Source organism: Macadamia integrifolia, chromosome 13 (genome assembly GCF_013358625.1).
Source record: "Macadamia integrifolia cultivar HAES 741 chromosome 13, SCU_Mint_v3, whole genome shotgun sequence".
Lineage (NCBI taxonomy): Eukaryota > Viridiplantae > Streptophyta > Magnoliopsida > Proteales > Proteaceae > Macadamia > Macadamia integrifolia.
The window spans coordinates 9896514-9914910 of NC_056569.1; the positions used below are offsets into that span (position 1 = coordinate 9896514).

Genomic DNA, 18397 nt, shown 5'->3' on the forward strand with positions numbered 1-18397 from the left:
CTTTATTGAATCTTGAAATCGAATCGATTGATACAAAATCTTTTCCATTAAAATGAAGCTATCAAATTTTTTATTAATTTAATCCATTCGCTAAGAATGTTGTAAACAATGTTCCAAAGTGAAAGCCAAGGATAGAAATTATTAAAATGAAGTTTGTAGAAATTCCATGAGGGATAATTTTGTTACTTACAATCTCATGGAGATATTATGCTTATCTCTATGGTCCACTATTGAGCTATGTGGAGGATGATGTGGCCAATTTGATCTTTAGATATGTTTAGTTTTGGAGTTGTTTGTCAAATTTCAGCATCCAATTCAATAACCCTCTCATGTATTAACATGTATTTTTTTTTTAGTTATCTATTGTTTGTAATGCAGCTTTCTGAAGTCCCTAGATTTTCAAGGTTTTCTTACTTGAAAATATGCATTTGGCCTCAAACTTTATATGCATAGAGGGGAGCTTGGGATCTACCTATACATAAAATTTGGATGCCAATTTGGACCCATGTCTTTTTTGGTAAACAAAATTCTATTCATGAAATGATCAAAGCTTGTAATTGTTGAATTTTATGATCTCGTCAACCATGAAGTGGGATTTAATCAAACTATCGTACTCGAAAAGATGAAATTTCTATATGCAAGAGGATCGGCCAAAAAAAAAAAAAAAAAAACATTTCTATGCATAGTGTTGTTGCACGGCTCCAAATCGCACGAACTTGCACAACACAGATTAGAGGCTGGCCCGAAGGAGACTCTGAGACTAGGCTCCAATGCCCAAGTTAGATCTAGAGATACTCATTCTTATATTCAGTATTTAGAGTCTTACCTATGGGGTTGGCTGAGTGCCTCTGATATAGGTGATATGAGTTTTTCTCATTGGTCGAGACTCAAGTGTGTGTCCACAGGCCTTCCCCTATTGGAGGGATTATCCTTCATCGTGGCTGACCTCATCAGGATCATAACAGTTAACTCAACTTGGGTTAGCTTTCCTCAGCGGCTAACCTGACCAAGGTTAGATCTTCTAACGGCCAACTCAACCGTGGTGAACCCGGGGTTAAGTAGCTTGGGGGTTAAGCAATCCTACATGACCATGGTTAGTGACCAGGGGTTAGGTAACCATCTAATCCGGTTAGTTTTCTTGAGTAAGATTACAAGAGTGGGGACCTCCCTTGGGAGTAGGTTAGGAGATCTCTACTATAGGATGAGGAGCTTAGCATAAGCTTGTATTAACGACACTAGGGGTGCAACCACACGATCATTGACTAGTCAATCAGGGTATATGGTATATCACATGATAATACAATTTGTCTTGAACCATTATGCCACTTAAACACCCCCTCCTCTCTCTCTCTCTCTCTCTCTCTCTCTCTCTCTCTCTCTCTCTCTCTCAACTCTTATGGCCACTTGCCACTAGACCAACTTCTGCATTTGCAGCTATGATCGCTAATTATCTACTTACATATTGACTTTCTATCTTTCTTATGATGATTTGGTAACAAACCCTTTACATAAAACGGGCAAATTCATGGTATGGCTTAAAGTTAGAATTGAGTGTTAACCAAATCACCAGTGGTAAACCATATCACAGAAAATCAACAATTAATCATTATTGCTCAATATACTAGAATTGCATCCTTTTCACAAACACTATTGTCGGGAACCACTCCCCTCTCCCCCTCTTTATTGTTTTATGTGACGGAGCTTTCATATCCATCTTTAAAGAAAGTATCCATGTTAATGGCAATAATCACTATTATACAGAGGGACCTTGGATAGTTCATATAACAATCTCCTTTCTTTTTTAAAAACCCTAGTTGGGGACCTTGGGCCGCTCTCAAAAATTATTGAAATAAACCAAATAAGGTGCAATATAAATGGGTTGGTGGGTGCTGGAGTTCAAATTGAAAGGATTCAAAATAAATTTAAAAAAAAAAAAAAAAGTTATCGAATACCAAAGGTGAGAGAGGATCGTTTAACTTTAACTCATAATAGGATTCATCATGACACACCCATAAGTTTTAAAATTATAAACTATCAACTCAAAAATATGCCGCTGTACCTCCATATGAACCTAGTCTATCATCTTCTACTATGACAATTCGGTGAAAGCCCAGGCCACTTGGAGATTATACAAAGATTCATCTTACATTTTAAGGAGGAAAGGATATATATAAAACCAGCATTGTACCCTAGATAAATCACCATGTATCTTAATTATCCTATCAAAATTAGGATGGATTAGGTTTCTTTCTCTGCAATATGGGTTTTATTTATTAAAACAATTCATGAGGTCAAAGTTTCTAATTTCTAACAGAATTTTTTATGGCGTGTTAACTGTAATATAACAAAAAAAAAAAAAGAACACTGCAAAGCCTCTTACTATGAAAAATAATGGATGTTATCTCTGTAAAAATTAATCGATAGAGTCATGGGGTGCCAATTATCTATCCATAAGAATACTTAGCACACTAATATTCCTTTTGCATTAGAAAATTAATGCATAAATATGTCCGTATTAATAACCAATAAAGAAAATCTACTCAATGGTCAATACTGAACTTGAGTTGAAATTGCATTTATGAGGAACATCAACATATGCAAAGATTCTAATAAAAATAAAGGAAAAAGTTTTGCAAAATATAGTAGAAAAAACGAAAAAATGTACTAAATATCTCCTTATTTACAGATTTCTCATAATAAGTGAACAACTATTTCCAATGCCTGAAACTGCACACGTGTATGGATTCTATTGGTAGATAGAAAATCAAATCAATATGATCACATGGGCTGTGAAAACTAGAAATTTTATTAAAGCTGAAAATTAATATACATTTAATTCATTGAAAGTTGGGCCATGGCCTCGACATGAGAAAGTACGTGGCAACTTATAAGCCCTCTAGCATTTCACCTGAGGTTATATATATATGAGATCATGAAGCACTACTGTTACTACCCATCCTCTCTCTCTCTCTCTCTCTCTGTCTCGCTCTTGAGGAGAATAGTTATGTTTCCCCTTTTCTGGTCCTTCTTAGAAGATAAAAAGAGATAAAGTTAGAGAAATTTGAGAAGATATGGGAGAATATGCGTTCATTATTGTGGCTACAGTCTCCTTCTTGTTGGTTCTTTCATGCCTGTGGAAAGTGTTGTGTTGGTTATGGTGGAAACCCAAGAAGCTGGAGAAGTATCTAAGGGAGCAAGGAATCAAAGGCACTCCCTACAAGTTTCCTTATGGGAATCTCAGAGAGGAGATGAAGTTAATGGAGGAAGTTCAGTCCAAACCCATCAGCCTCTCTCATGATATTGTGCCTCGTGTTTTCCCCTTTGTTCACCAGTCTATCAACAACTATGGTACATACATATGAACCTTCTTCTTCTTCTTCTTCTTCTTCTTCTTCTTCTTCTTCTTCTAAAACTAAATCAAATAAGGATAGATTTTTGCAGGAAAGGGGTCTGAAACTCCTTCAGGCTCCCTGTTAAATGCTAGAAAGTAGTGTCAAATTAAAATCTCAAATTGCATTTTGATCAAAGAAACAACAATGAAAAATTATTTTTTTGATTTGGGTTTTTCATCTTCTAAAACTAAATCAAATCAGGATAGATTTTTGCAGGAAAGGGGTCTGAAACTCCTTCAGGCTCCCTGTTAAATGCTAGAAAGTAGTGTCAAATGATCTGAAGTTCTTCTCATAACTAATGTGTATCTGTATTTCATGTTGTTGTTAAAGAATAAGCTTACTGTGTATGCAGTAACACACTAGAGGCTGGTAGTTAATTACCCTTTTGAAGAATTACTATTGGAGCAAAATCATTTAATATTAAAATCTCAAATTGCATTTTGATCAAAGAAACAACAATGAAAAATTATTTTATTGATTTGGGTTTTTCATCACATAAAAACATTCCAAAAAAGATACATATGATCTGTTGAAGTTAGTTGTATATGTGTAGAAGCAATTCCTACATTGGCTGTTCAGGGTGTGATAAATTTTGCACATTTTCAGCCACTTGTTGGAATGAAGGTTGAATCAATCCTATTTGGTGATAATGGGAAAATCTAAACCATCTATATCACAGAGGAGAGCTTTTAGATCAGCCATGTGATCAATGACAGAATGCTAATCGTTGGCATTGTACTGTGTAGGACATAGCTAGGTATCAATTCAAATTTTACATTGATGGACAAACCCAATATTATTTTTTCTTTGCCACGTACAAATTCATGCCCCGCTAAAAATGGCAAAATAGGCAGAGGGATGATGTGGATGATCTAGACCCGTTGGTTATGTATGTCCATCAAAATCGGGTTATTAATAGACAACTATTTTCATTTATGTATGACATTTATTTATTGGGTTTGCAACAGACCCTTCACTAGATAGGCAACCCTTTTTTAATTGACATTCTTTATCTGTTAGTTACCAAAATTGTACCTAGAAATATCACCCTTATTCTTTTTTTTTTTTTGTAACAACCCTTATTTTTTGCTACAACTAACAAATAACGGAAAAAGAACTCGGCTTAGGAGCATGGCTTATGTCAATGCTTCCATGTGCTTATTTCCTTCTCATGTGAAAAAACGTTTCTACCCCTTGTTCTTAGAGATAAGATAAATAGGCGCAAAGAGTGTAGCGCTCTGAAAACCACTTTCCTAATAATAATAAGGGAGAAGGCTCTTCCAGCCTATAACGTACTCTGCTCATGCTATATATATATATATATATATATCGATATATGCCTCTTTAATAAAGTGGATAAAAAATATGGGATCTGCTTTTATATATATATATATATATATATATATTTGTCTCTTTAATAAAGTGAATAAAAAATATGGGATTTGCTTTAGGTTCAGAGAACTCCTTATCTAATAATAAGGACCCAGTTTTTATGCACAGCCATGTGTTTACATAGGCGTTGGATGGGAATGAAGTAGAAATGTAATTACACATCTCCTCTCTCACCCCATCCAATGATTGAAGGCACGACCTTGCACATACATGATCATATATAAAATCTTTTAATTAAAAAAAAAAAAAAAAAAGTGAAGGCATTCTGGACATGTACATATGGGTGCATGCATGACAAAATCTCACTATAATAATAGTGGGCCTGCTTGAATTGCAGGATAGGATCTAACATAAAAGAGTGAAACCCCTTATTTGGACCCATTTAGGTGCGTGCCAGGCTTTAGGAGGGTTTCTTTTTTTCTTTTAGGGAAAGTGATTGGCTATGTTATTTTTAAAAATAATGCAACAAAACATACACATGAGACTATTTAGGCTTAGGCTCAGGCTCGTGACCCTGAGGTAGTGAACATGGGAGACATGGTGTGTTTTCATGGGCTGGGGTCATCAAGGACTAAAGCTCAGTTCTGCTCATAGTGAGGGTAATATTCTGATTATGGCCAAAGGCTTCAAAGCCCACAAGGCAACCTTGTCCCTGCAAACTGGAGTGGTTGCCAGGAAATGGTACATTCTGCATGCCAGTAACAATAGTGGTCCTGACTATGATATGTCTATTTCATGAAGGTGTTCATCTCCAATTTGGTTTGCTATTAGGTCTCACATTGCTATCAGTGCTGGATAATTTATTGATACAATTAATTTCCATATGGAAAAGATTATACTTATAATACTATACTTCTTGGGTTTTGCATTTAGAGGTTATATTTGTTAAGTGTATGTATTCTCAAGGTGCTTTAACTTGATAGTTAAAAGGTTTAGAATGTCTCTTAAACACAGTTATTAGAAACCCCAAAACTGGTGGTTGATGTACAAAGCCAAGTGACCAAGCTGGACAGCATGAAATGAAAACTCAAAAGAACATATTCATACATTATTTGTAACTATATAGGGCATAGTACTCAAAATACATATCAAGAACAGCTCAGTTTCTCAAAAGTAAAATAAAAGAAGAACACTGATCAGTTGTTGTCAACAAAAGTTGTATCCAACTAAGTTTCAGGTAGGAAACATTTCCAAGATTCTACCTGTAATCTGACCACAAAATGGATCCACATGGTTCACTTTTATCCATTATGTGGTCCAATTGAGAATGTTGGGGAATAAAATAAAGTTATAATAAAAACAAAATGGAAACTTTGCAATTGCAGTAACTGACATTTTATAACTAATCTCAAAACTTATTAAATCTGTAATTTTTTTTTTCCCCTATTCAATGTGAAGTTATTTTCTTCAGATTTCCATGAAGATTGAACTGACACTAATTGCAATTGCAGGGAAAATGTTTGTATCATGGTTTGGTCCAATCCCTAGAGTGTATATCACAGATCCAGTTCTAATCAGGGATATTTTGTCAAACAAGTTTGGACATACCCAAAAACCTAATACCAATCCATATGCTAAGTTTCTGGTGAATGGGGTTGCAAGCCGCGAAGGCGAGGACTGGGCGAAACACAGGAGGATCATTAACCCAGCCTTCCATATAGAGAAGTTGAAGGTTGTCTTCTATTATGACTACATTCTCTTCAAAATTGAGATCCATCTCCAATGGGGCCAGAAAGAATAAGAGAATTCACTATGTCTCCATTTGGTTGTCCAACAACACATGGGTTTCTGATTAAAAGCTGATTTTCATATCTATGGTTCCTTATAGTTCCTTAGGAACAGAAATTGCAACCTCACTAGTTCTACAAACTCCCTTTTCACCAAAGTATCTTTTATCAGTTCATGTGATTTTGGGTCTTCAGAAAAATATGAAATTCAAATTGGTCTTGGGAAAGGCTCTCATTTTTTTAGTAACATGGACACAGACCTAACCTATACAAAACAAAATTTCATTCTACCATCTTTTAATCCAGTTTTTATGGGCAATCACATGATAGGCAAGTGAATTTTTTGTTATCTAACCATTATATTTTCTTTTTTTTTTATCCCCCCCCCCCCCCCCCCTCCCCTTTTTTCCCCTATGGTTCTTCCTCTTGTCCATGTACTTCTTGACAACCAAATAGAGACTAGAGAATTCATAATAATTTATATAGTATCTTTTATTTCAATTCTATAACTAGACTGATCATGCTTCCCTTCTTTGGTGATGTTTAAAGGAAATGCTACCTGCATTTTATACAAGCTGCTGTCAATTGGTTAACAAATGGGAGACATTGGTTGCATCAAAAGGACTCTGTGAATTGGATGTGTGGCAAGAACTCAAAAATTTTACTGCAGATGTCATTTCTCGAGCAGCATTCGGAAGTAACTATGAAGAAGGAATGAAGATATTTCAACTCCAAACAGAATGTGCTGAGCTTATAACTCAAGCTTCTAGGTCCCTTTATATCCCAGGCTTTAGGTACAATAAATATTTTGATTTTGATTCAAACTAAATTTATATACTCCCTACTTTCTCTCTCTCTCTCGCTCTCGCTCTCTCTCTTTTCTTTTTTCTTTTTTTGTTTTTAATTTATGAAATATTTATGTAAATGGATCAAATTTGAATCAGATATTCTTATATCGATGGATTCAGATATTGAAATCCAAACCTACAAACATGAAAAATATAGCACAGGGTTTATTTATTTATTATTATTATTATTATTTTTTTTTTTTTGACCCATTGGGTTTCTTTATCCATAGTTATAATTCATGTGCAGGTTCATACCCACACAAAGGAATCGAAGAATGAAGGAAATAGATCGGGAGGTGCAAGCACGGCTACGGAGAATCATCAACAAGAGAATGATGGCTAGGGAAATGGAAGAAGCCAGCAAAAATGACTTATTGGGAATACTATTGGAATCCAATGCTAGAGAGAAAAAAGAAGGTGACAATTCTAAGAATGCAGGATTGAGTATGGAGGAAGTGATGGGAGAGTGCAAGCTATTCTACTTTGCTGGACAAGAGACTACTGCGGTTTTGCTTACATGGACAATAATTTTATTAAGCATTCATCCAGATTGGCAGTCACGAGCAAGGAAAGAGGTCTTGCAAGTCTTTGGGGACAATAAACCAACTTTCGATGGATTAAACCACCTAAAAATTGTGAGTATTTCTTTATTTTTTAGTTTATTTCCCGTCACTATGCTTAGTGAAGTATAACAGTGTATCATTTGCCACATGGCAGCACATGGGTTAGTCCATATGATAGAGGGCCAAACAAGCATCTCATTGGTATAATTTCAGCTTAAAATGAGTAGAAGAAGTAGCTAAAACTACAAAGATGCCATGTTATATTATTTCCATTTAATGAAATTTTTATAATTTGTTAAAACTTTGAATCAAAGTTTGAGCAACTCTCTTACTTTGGACTAAAATTTGGCCATTAAAATGTATGTGGGTCATCTATCACATGGACTAACAAAAACTTTACTACGTAGCAAATAGTGAAATGTTATACTTCACTAGGTATGGTAATGCATAGAAGGACCCGTAATTTTATAAAACAAATGAGTGAGTAAGCTAAAATTTTTTGCTGAAATGTCATTTCAGGTGACTATGGTTATATATGAGGTTCTTAGGTTATACCCACCAGCAACTATGCTTAATCGGTTTACCTACAAGGAGATGAAGATAGGAGATATCACTTTTCCAAAAGGAGTGTGGCTCATATTGCCAGCAACTATAGTTCATCGTGATCGTGAACTTTGGGGTGAAGATGCTGAAGAGTTTAATCCAGAAAGATTTTCAGAAGGAATTTTAAAGGCAAGCAAGAATCAAGTAGTTTCATTCTTCCCATTTGGTTGGGGTCCTCGGATATGCGTTGGGAAAAACTTTTCTCTGATTGAAGCCAAGATGGCAATGGTAAAAATTCTAAAGCATTTTTGGTTTGAGCTATCCCCATCTTATGCTCATGCTCCTTACACTGTTGTCACTCTTCAGCCCCAATATGGTGCTCCCATCATCTTGCATAAAAACTATGAGACATAATCATTTTGAGTAACTCGAATTATTGTGTTGATATGTTTTGACATTTCTCTTTGGAAAATCTTGTGTTTATAAGTTTGAATGTAATGAACTCTAAATTTCTTATTTGAAGATTTAAGCGTTTCTTGATATGTATATGAGGCAAGAGGATAATTCATCAACAAGAACAACATAATAATTAGGGTGTATATGATTTACATTCTTGGAATGCATTGTAGGCTGATAATGTATTCTAAGAAATCATTCCAATTGCAGCCTTGGACTTTAACCCATGATTTGAAACCTCTGAACCCAGTATTTTAACATATATTGGTCATTTCATCTTCTCAATCTCATTTTGTGGGTTCTACTCACCCCATCCCTTGATATCTCGATTCTAAGCCATAGTTAAAGAGAAGGAACTATGCAACTATACTCTGAAAGTGTTCGAAATCTATATATAAACTTTTTGAAATTAGGGGTGTTTAGTGTGATTTCTTGGAATGCATTATCAGCCTAGAATGCATTCCAAGAATAAATACCAAATGCAGCCATAGATCGTGTGCCCTGGCAGCTGTGTGGGTATGCGTGTGAGGTAGAGAAGAGATTAAAATAAGAAGTAAATCAAAATTATATTTTTCTTGTTTTTTGGTTAACGAAGTAAAATGTTTACCGATCATGGCTGGGCAATTAATATCTAGAGAAAGCCCACTGCTGTTTGTTGACCAAGCCTTAATCAGTCATGGGCCAGATATTGATAGAGAAGGCCCCAAGCCCAAGCAGATCCCAACAGAATTTCTAAGTGAACTGGTAAGAAAAAGAATCAAAATTTAGTCCAACTGTCCAGTTTGGTTTTCAAAAATATTGTTCAGATGTATTCATCATCGACACCACCACAAAGCTGGTGTTTGAATTGTTATCTTGGTTCTAAAACTTAGATCGGATTGGTATCGGGTGTGATCGATCCTCGATCCTGATCTATTCGATCCCAATACATTGGTAAAGTTCAAGGGTAAAAAGGTAATTAAAAACTGTTTTTTTTTTCTTCTTTCCAAAAGAAGGATTGATTTATTCGGTACAATTCAATCCAAGCCGATTCAAATCGATATTGGTAAAGACCGATCCCAAGTCTTAGAGCCTTAGATCGTTATCGTGGAATACATGGATATATCCCCGTGATGGTTATATGTGATAGAATGTCATATTCATTTCAGTTGTCAAGTTTCAACCCAAATAGTAAAGGAAATGATTATTAACTCAGTTGAATTGCTATTGAGGAATCTAATGGGTAGGGATATTTTCTTCGTTAATCATGTGGGTCCTAATTAACAAAACCAACTCTTATGTCTTAATCGATGTGGTGTAGAAGATTTTCTCACACTAACAGCATCACAGACCCTCTCCCTTAGGGCCCAAGAGGGATACAATACGAAAGAGAATCAATACAACAATCACAATTATTATAGGTGAACCTGGTCAGCGGAGGAGGGATTGAGCTGGGCGGAACATTGTTGAGCTTCTTTCCACGATGATTCCTTGATGGAATAGGAGGAAGGACCCGTTCCACAAGCAGTACTTCAGAAGCTGGAGGGAGATAAGTCCATGGAGGGAAAACTTCATGTAGGTGCTTTTTGCTTGGTAGTAACCTAGTTATCATCAAATTTGGATCCATTGTAAATACATTCACCTCGACGTATGTGTGAAGATTCAAGACCGTCTTTCCGGTGATGTGTTCGGATGGGGGCTGGCCTGCAGTTATGTGTAGCTTTTAAATTTTTCTTTTGTTCTTCCAATCTAGTATTCCTTTTTGGGTACTCTCTCTTAATGTTGTATACAAATTATGTAATGTAATTTTATTTTTTATTTTTTTTGGCTAAAAGATTAATTATATTATTTTATTAAAAATGTTTATATAAAAAAGAACAAAAAAAAAAAAAAAAAATTCCACTAACAGCAACACGATTAAAATGGAAAGCATTCCCACTTTTAGCATTGCCATCAGCAGAAAAATGAAATCATTTATTCAAGTCCTTGGGAACCAAAAACCAAAGTTTAATAGACAATGGTTTTGCTTTTGTGGATGATGGTTGCTTTAAATATGCATCTAAATTGACAAGAAAGTGCGAGGCATGCTATCGTACAAGTCTTTGGGGACCAACAACCAAATTTAATGGAATAAAAGCACCTTAAAATTGTAAGGAATATTTGCTTTGTATTAATTCAACTGATAATTAATATATAAATAGGTCATTTTAGGTGTAACTATGCCTAGTGAAGTATAATGCTTTAATATTTGACAATAGATGGATTAGTCCATGTGATAGAGGACCTCACATACATCTTAATAGCCAAATTTTAGTCCGAAGTACAGAAAGTTGTCCAAACTCTGTTTCAAACTAGTTATAATAAAATTACAAAAATTCCATAAAATGGAGATGAATATAAAATATAAAATGGCATCTTTTGTGATTTAGCTATTTAATTTATCTACTCATTTTAAGTTGAAAGTGTACTCATGAGATGCTTACATGGTCTCTTATTACGTGGACTAACTCATGTACTAGTGTACTACCATGTGGCAAGTAGTGAAGCATTATACTTCACTAGGCATAGTGATAGGAAAGAAAACCCTTAATAAAATCAAAGATCTTATTTTATCAATTTTTGTATGCTCTAAAAAGTATGGGTGGAGATGCTTTTCCATGCCCTAGCCTCTAACATCTCTAACTAAGGGTGTTAATTGGTTTGGTTTTGATGTATACGGTGTGGTTCGATTAGGTTCACATTTATTTGGCTGAAATCAAAACTGCACCATTTATTAAATGTTTGCAGTTTCACAATTTTAAACTGTTTTGATCGCTATTTATTCCATAGGGTTTTTAAACGGTTAGCAATCGGTTTACTAGTTTATTCACATGATTGCAAAAATTTGTTTTTGTTGATAAATGTTTCAATCTTGTATCAAACTAAATGAGGCATTGAACAAGCAAGGATTTAACTACATAACTACATAATATGAGTAAATTATCGAATAGACTGTTGGACAACCTCTATGGTCCTTAATTCTTTCCTAAATTAAACCATAATGTTTTGTTAAAACAACCAAATATTTAATCATTATACATGTTAATAGGATCGGTTTAAACGGTTCAATTTTCACGGTGTCAATTCGGTTTGAAATTAATGGGTTAAACAGTTAAAATCGACCCGATCCATTTAACTAATCGATCCCAAACTTAAAACCATAACCGAAACATTTATTAAATAGTTTTACAATTTTGATGTAAATGACTCGATTTGATTTCGATAAACGATTCGGTTTCAAATTCACATTCTTATCCCTAACACTCTCCCTTATTTGACCATGTGAGTTCCAATTACGGAATTGATTCTTATGTTGTGATTGGTGTGGCATGGCACATTCCACCACACTAACAGTGTCCCTATCCCCTAGGTGCCTAAGAAGAATAAAGTACGATAAAGACAACGAACATGACAAATCACTTAAGACTACTCCGTGTGGACTTGGCCAGCGGCGGAGTGATCGAGCTAGGAGGAACATTTTTGGGCTTTCTTTCCACAACAATTCTTTGATGGAAGGAGGAAGGATCCTTCCCACTATCACCACTTCAGAAAAGGGAGAGAAGTCTACAGAGGAAACCACCATGCAAGTAGTGGTTTCTCATGTCCTAGGCCTTCGACATCTCTAACACACTCTCTTATTTGATCATGTGAGTCTCTATTATGGAGTTGATTCTTATGTTGTGATTGGTGTGGCATGAGAGATTCCACTACAGCGTCGAAAATCCTATCCCCTTGGTGCCGAAGAAGAATACAACATGATAGAGGCAACCAATACAAAAAATCACTTAAGACTACTCCGTGGGACTTGGCCAGCGGAGGAGTGATCGAGGTAGGAGTTTCCACAACAATTCTTTGATGGAAGGAGGAAGGACCCTTTCCACTAGCAACACTTCAGAAAAGGGAGAGAAGTCCATAGAGGAAACCACCATGCAAGTGCTATTTACTTAATTGGTAAGCAATGGGATTGTCACCAAGTGCTTGGCTGCTTCTGTCACTGCTTACGTTTTTTTTAAAACCATGGTTGACACACTGGAGGACCACTGAAGGCGCACCAAGTGAAGGCAAAAGCCACCACATGGGGCTGCAGATTGGGTTAGGAACCACCGGTACACTTCAGTGGTCATTGACCAGACAAATACTCTTTTTGTAATGAAAAACAAACTCTTTAGAAGCTAGTGTTGGATAAAAGAAACAAAAATGGTTAAGGTCCAAAGATGTTACATCTCTTTAAATGATGTTTTTCCTGTGTTGCTTTCAGATGTAGGAGTACGTGATGAAATTTTCAATATATATATAACCCATTAGGGTGTTTGACATTCCATTTTCTTTAAATGGAATGTGTGTAGTTTTCAAAAATTTACCGAAGTCATAGAGTGGAAAAATGTCAAACTGTCCTAGATGTTACCAACTAGACCTTCTTGTTAAGGGAATCATCAATTGGTTTACCTCCCTTAAATGAAAAGAAAAAAGTATATGAGTTTAAATAAGATGCAATATGAATAGTATCTTGAACAATAGGAGCCACTAACACTGGAGGAGAAGGGTATAGGATTGTAAGCCGTTCCCAAACTAGTTACCGTTATGGTTTTAGGTATCGATATCATATTAACTATATCGGTCATATCTTGTTGGTATTGGTTAAGACCAATCCTGATACCTGGCCAAGTATAATCATTGGAACAAGAGTTAAGGCTGCGTTTGGTGGTCATCCAGAAAAATGTTTCTGAAGTTTTTCGTTCCATGGGAACAAAAAAACGGAATAAAACGTTTGGTGTCAACTTGATGTTTTTTGGTTTTTTCTGAATGAAAAGGGGAAAAAAAGGCTAGAAACACAAAATTATGGAATAACGAAACCTTGTTCTATCATTTCGGTTTCGTTTCAAAATAAAAAATAAAAATTGAATGACTAAATTAATTGTTCCTAAAACAGGTTCACCAAACACATTTTTATTATTTTAAAACGGCATTTTGACACAGAAACTGAAAATTCTATTTTTGACACGAAACATCGTTTTTGAAATTAAATGGCTACCGAACACATCCTAAAAAAATTAATTAAGAAAAAATTATATATATGAAGAACAAGGGTAAATTTGACCGATTCAAACGAATACATGCCAATCCAGGATTTGTATCGTATCGATAATAAATTCCTAATTTCCATTGATTTCTATTTGGATCCCTAGAAACACAAGTTCGAAAAAATGGATTATGTTGAGCTAAAGAGAGCTTAACATCAACTATAAAACTGTAGAAACGCAACCCTAAAACGATGCAGAAGATAATGGAAAAAAAAACAAACAATGCACACGGATTTTACGAGGTTCGGCAAGGTTGCCTACGTCCCCGGTGAGATGAGATCCTGCTTCACTATCAATGGAGAATAGCGGGACCGTCGTCCTGGCTGTCTAGGTGCTGCACCAGTACTCACTGGATTAAACTGCGACGGAATACAAGACATCATACACCAACAAAAACACATTCCAATACTGAGAGAGAATTAATTTTCTAAATATGATTTGATGAAAATTCTAGTATCGGTGGCAATGCTGTATATTATTTGCTTATAAATATATAATTATATTTTAAAAATATTTTATGTACTATCACTGGTCAAAACTCTTTGATATTTGTAGTTAAATGGATTAGGGTTTTTGGCGGTTTCCATACCCGTTTGTCCATTATGTGATGTTGATAAGTAGATATACTAAAATTTAAATTTTTTTTATTACTTGTAGGGTTAAATGATTACATGTCGCACTGATTATTTTTATACCTGATAATAGACAAGTTGTGAAATCACCCTATTAGATCACACTATTTAGCTCATCACAAGAATTGGTTTAAAAGAAGCTCAATTATAGATTTGATGATTATGAAAAACCTGTTATGGATTCAAAATTCAAAATTTAAAATTGGGTGAGAATTATAGAGAGAAGAAGAAAGTCTTTTCTCCATTGAATTTCGTCATTGAAGGAACTTCCTCCATTGAGTCTTGACGGATAAAAGTATTGGATTTCATTAGAGAGTTTATTTAGTAAATCTCAAGTTAACTCTAATCCCTTCTATCAAATATATTAATGCATGTGATCAAAGACCTAACTAAAGCTATGGGAAATGAATGAGTCCAACTTAGATGGAAGGCAAATAATGTTGGCCGTGGAAAATTGGTAGGGTTGGGAATGGACAGCCGACCACACAGAAATCCGGTTAGGACTTAGGAGTTAGGACCACATGTTCCATGATTTCCCTTTCTACTGTGGCCGTCGTTGAATATATATTAATGGAAGAATAGGTTACATGTATAACAAAACCACCAAAATTGACCAAAAACCCTTTTATAGTCATGACTTGTTCACCAAGGCAATTTCACCTCAAGGGCTCCACTTCAATGCTTGGTGACCAAGGCAGAGCCAACACCTATATAAGAACAAGACCAACCCTCCCAAACCTCAACCTATTAAACTCTCACTCTCTCTCTCTCTCTCTAAGGATCTCAAGATACATTCAAGTTCTGCAACTAACTCTGCTTTGAACTGACAAGCATTGTGAGAAGATGTCTTCTGCTGGAGCTCAATTGGCTGAGGTATACGTGATGCGAATGCTCCATAAGGAGAGTATGAAGAGATCAGAAAAAGAAGGAAGCAAAAGTAGTAATGGAGAGGAAGTGGAGAAGAAATCCCATGGCCGCAGTTTGTTCGGGAGGTGGAAGAAGGTTCATCCGAGCAGTCTTTCGACGTCCTCTTGCAAGAGTGAAGGAAGATCACCTTAACTAAGGAGCACAAATATTGGATAAGCACTTTCCCGGTGATGGCCAGTTATGTGTAGAGCTTCAGAATTTATATATTCTTTTGTTCAATTCCAGTCTAGCTAGTATTCCTTTCTGGGTACTCTTAATGTTTTATACAAATTATCTAATGTAATATAACGAAATTCATCTATTGGGTACTCTCTTAATGTTCTATACAAATTATCTAATGTAATATAACGAAATTCATCTATTCAACTCTCTCTCTCTCTCTCTCTCTCTCTCTCTCTCTCGGATGCATTTTGATTGGCAAGAAAGTGCAAGGCAAGATCCTGCAAGACTTTGGGAACCAAGAACCAACATTTGATGGATTAAACCACCTTACAAGTGTTAAGGAATATTTGCTTGGTATTAATTCAATTGATAATTAATAAATAGGTCATTTTACGCATCACTATGTCTAGTGAAGTATAATGTTTTACTATTTTTCGCTTTTTAGTATATGAGTTAGTACATGTGATAAGACAATTCACATATATTTTATTGGTCAAATTTTAATCCTAACTAAACAAGAAAAGTTGCTCACACGTTTCAAAATTTTAGTAGAATCACAAAGATGTCATCAAATTGAGATGCCTACCTCTAAATATAAAATGGCATCTTTTATAATTTTATCTACTTCCTTTACTCATTTTATGTTGAAATTATACCAGTGAATTTTTTTTTTTTTTTTGAAAAATAACCTATGTTGTGCCATGTGGGATCTGTGAAGTGAAGTGTCACTAGACATAGTGATGGGAAAGAAATCTCTTAATAAAATCAAGATTGTATGTTGAAACAATCATTCTAAATATTCCTATTGGGATCTATTATTATTTTTCAATAAAATTTTATAATATGATTGTTAGATAAATTCCTCATAATCATTAGAATATTCTTTAAATATATCAATTTTAAGATTTTTCAGGTCGATTCAAACCGATTCTGATCCAATTCGGCACTTACCGCTTCGTCACGGCTTACGCTGTTTTTGAAACCTGGTTGGGTCACCGCTTACGATTTTTAAAAGCCTCGTTGTCAGTTGTCAGTTGTCACACGCTTCAATGGTTATTGACCATTTAAAGTTTTTTCTTTCCCATCTTAAAGTCAAACAGGTTAGATAATAAATTAATTAATTAATTAAATAAAATCCGAATCAGGTCTTAACACAAGAACCGTCCAAATATGAAAAAGGTCCAAAAATATGTTTCGTGTTGCTAAAGGCTGTTTCAGCAAGAAAAACCATACGGCTGCTATCTCATGGTGATGCTTATACGATCACCGTGGGAACGGAATGTATTTTGTTGGGTCTATTCCTTATTCCAATCCTATGGTGATGAGAGGTGACAAAATTTCCTAGATCTACTAGGTTAAAAATAATAATTACAGAATAATTTGATTCAAAAAATAAAAAAAGTGTAATAAAAAAAATCAGCAGTAATTGTTTTGTAATCTATTTTCTTATTTAATAGGATCTAGGTAATTTCCCCCCTGTTTTTTTAAGGGGTTCAGGCTAGGTGTGTAACATCTGCCCTATTAACATTGGTACAATCTTGTCTTCTATGCATGGTTTTAATTATCGGTCATATCGGATAGGTAACGGAGACCAAAATACCCCAATCAATTAACCTTGACACAATATTGTCTTTTTTAGGCAATCGACCTCAAGGTTTTAAATCGCATTGTATCATGTTAAGGAAGTTGGAGGTTAATAATTAGTTCAGCAACATTTCCCTAGGCAACATGGGACTAAAGTTTGCATACCTTTACGGATCTTCCAAATCTCCTGGTATTTGCCGTATTCTTGGGGGGAACGTCTCACCGATCTCTAAGATAGATCCGGTACTTACCGTATTCTTGGGTGTCTCATTGTGTCAATCCAAAGCCCACACTAGTTGGATCGACTGGGCCCTACCCGTTTATAAACAGATAGTACACGATGCAAGGAGTAAGACCGACGGGCATTTTATTCTATTAATTAATGATTAAATAGTTACAATCCTGGCTCTACGTATCCGTATTGGATGGCCAAATTGGGCATATTATATCGATATTGATATCTGATTGTCAGTTATCAATATTATTTCAGATGTAAAATTGTAAAGAAATTATACCTTTTTTTTTTTCTAAAGCAAGGGCAAAAATGACCCATCAAGATCACCTCTTATCTTGATCACAACATTTGGTTTAAAAAAGGCTCAATTATAAATTTGATGATTATGAGAAACCCTAATCACTCTTATAAATTCACAATTTAGAATTGAGAGATAATTACATATTGAGAAAGAGAATATTCTCCATTGGTGTTTCACCATTGAAGGAGCTTCTTCCATCATCGTTAAAACAAGTATTACATTCCATTAGTAGTAACACATGCAAAAAAATACCACCAGCCAAATCTACCTTTATGAATCTCTAGATAACCCTTAAGGCCTTAACCCTCTCTATTGTTTTGATGGGTAATTTACAACGCCACCCCTTAGAGATTGCCAATATTATAGGGACACCCCCTCTCTTTCATCAAATTAGACTCGGACCCCCCTTCTGTCAATCATTGTTAAATGAAAGTTAAAATAATTGTTATATCTTATTCACTAAAACTAATGTTTTAACCTAAGAGTAAAGAGAGAGAGAGAGAGAGAGAGAGAGAGAGAGAGAGAGAGAGAGAGAG

General features: G+C 35.1%; 1 protein-coding gene across 1 annotated transcript; it reads left to right on the forward strand.

Annotated features, from left to right (window-relative positions):
• The first annotated feature begins 2964 nt into the window (after window positions 1-2964).
• Window positions 2965-9007, forward strand: LOC122059376 (cytochrome P450 CYP72A219-like). The gene is made up of 5 exons (XM_042622112.1): window positions 2965-3348; window positions 6236-6456; window positions 7061-7305; window positions 7607-7994; window positions 8442-9007. The coding sequence occupies exons 1-5, from the start codon at window positions 3072-3074 to the stop codon at window positions 8877-8879; spliced, it is 1569 nt and encodes a 522-aa protein (XP_042478046.1). The 5' UTR covers window positions 2965-3071; the 3' UTR covers window positions 8880-9007.
• Window positions 9008-18397: the final 9390 nt, after the last annotated feature.

What these genes read in the sequence shown, in the direction of transcription:
- LOC122059376 (XM_042622112.1), top strand. Translation starts at nt 3,072, where the DNA reads ATGGGAGAATATGCGTTCATTATTGTGGCTACAGTCTCCTTCTTGTTG. An exon ending in CCAGTCTATCAACAACTATG is followed by an intron (nt 3,349 to 6,235) that starts GTACATACATAT and finishes TTGCAATTGCAG; the next exon opens with GGAAAATGTTTGTATCATGG. An exon ending in TCCATATAGAGAAGTTGAAG is followed by an intron (nt 6,457 to 7,060) that starts GTTGTCTTCTAT and finishes TGATGTTTAAAG; the next exon opens with GAAATGCTACCTGCATTTTA.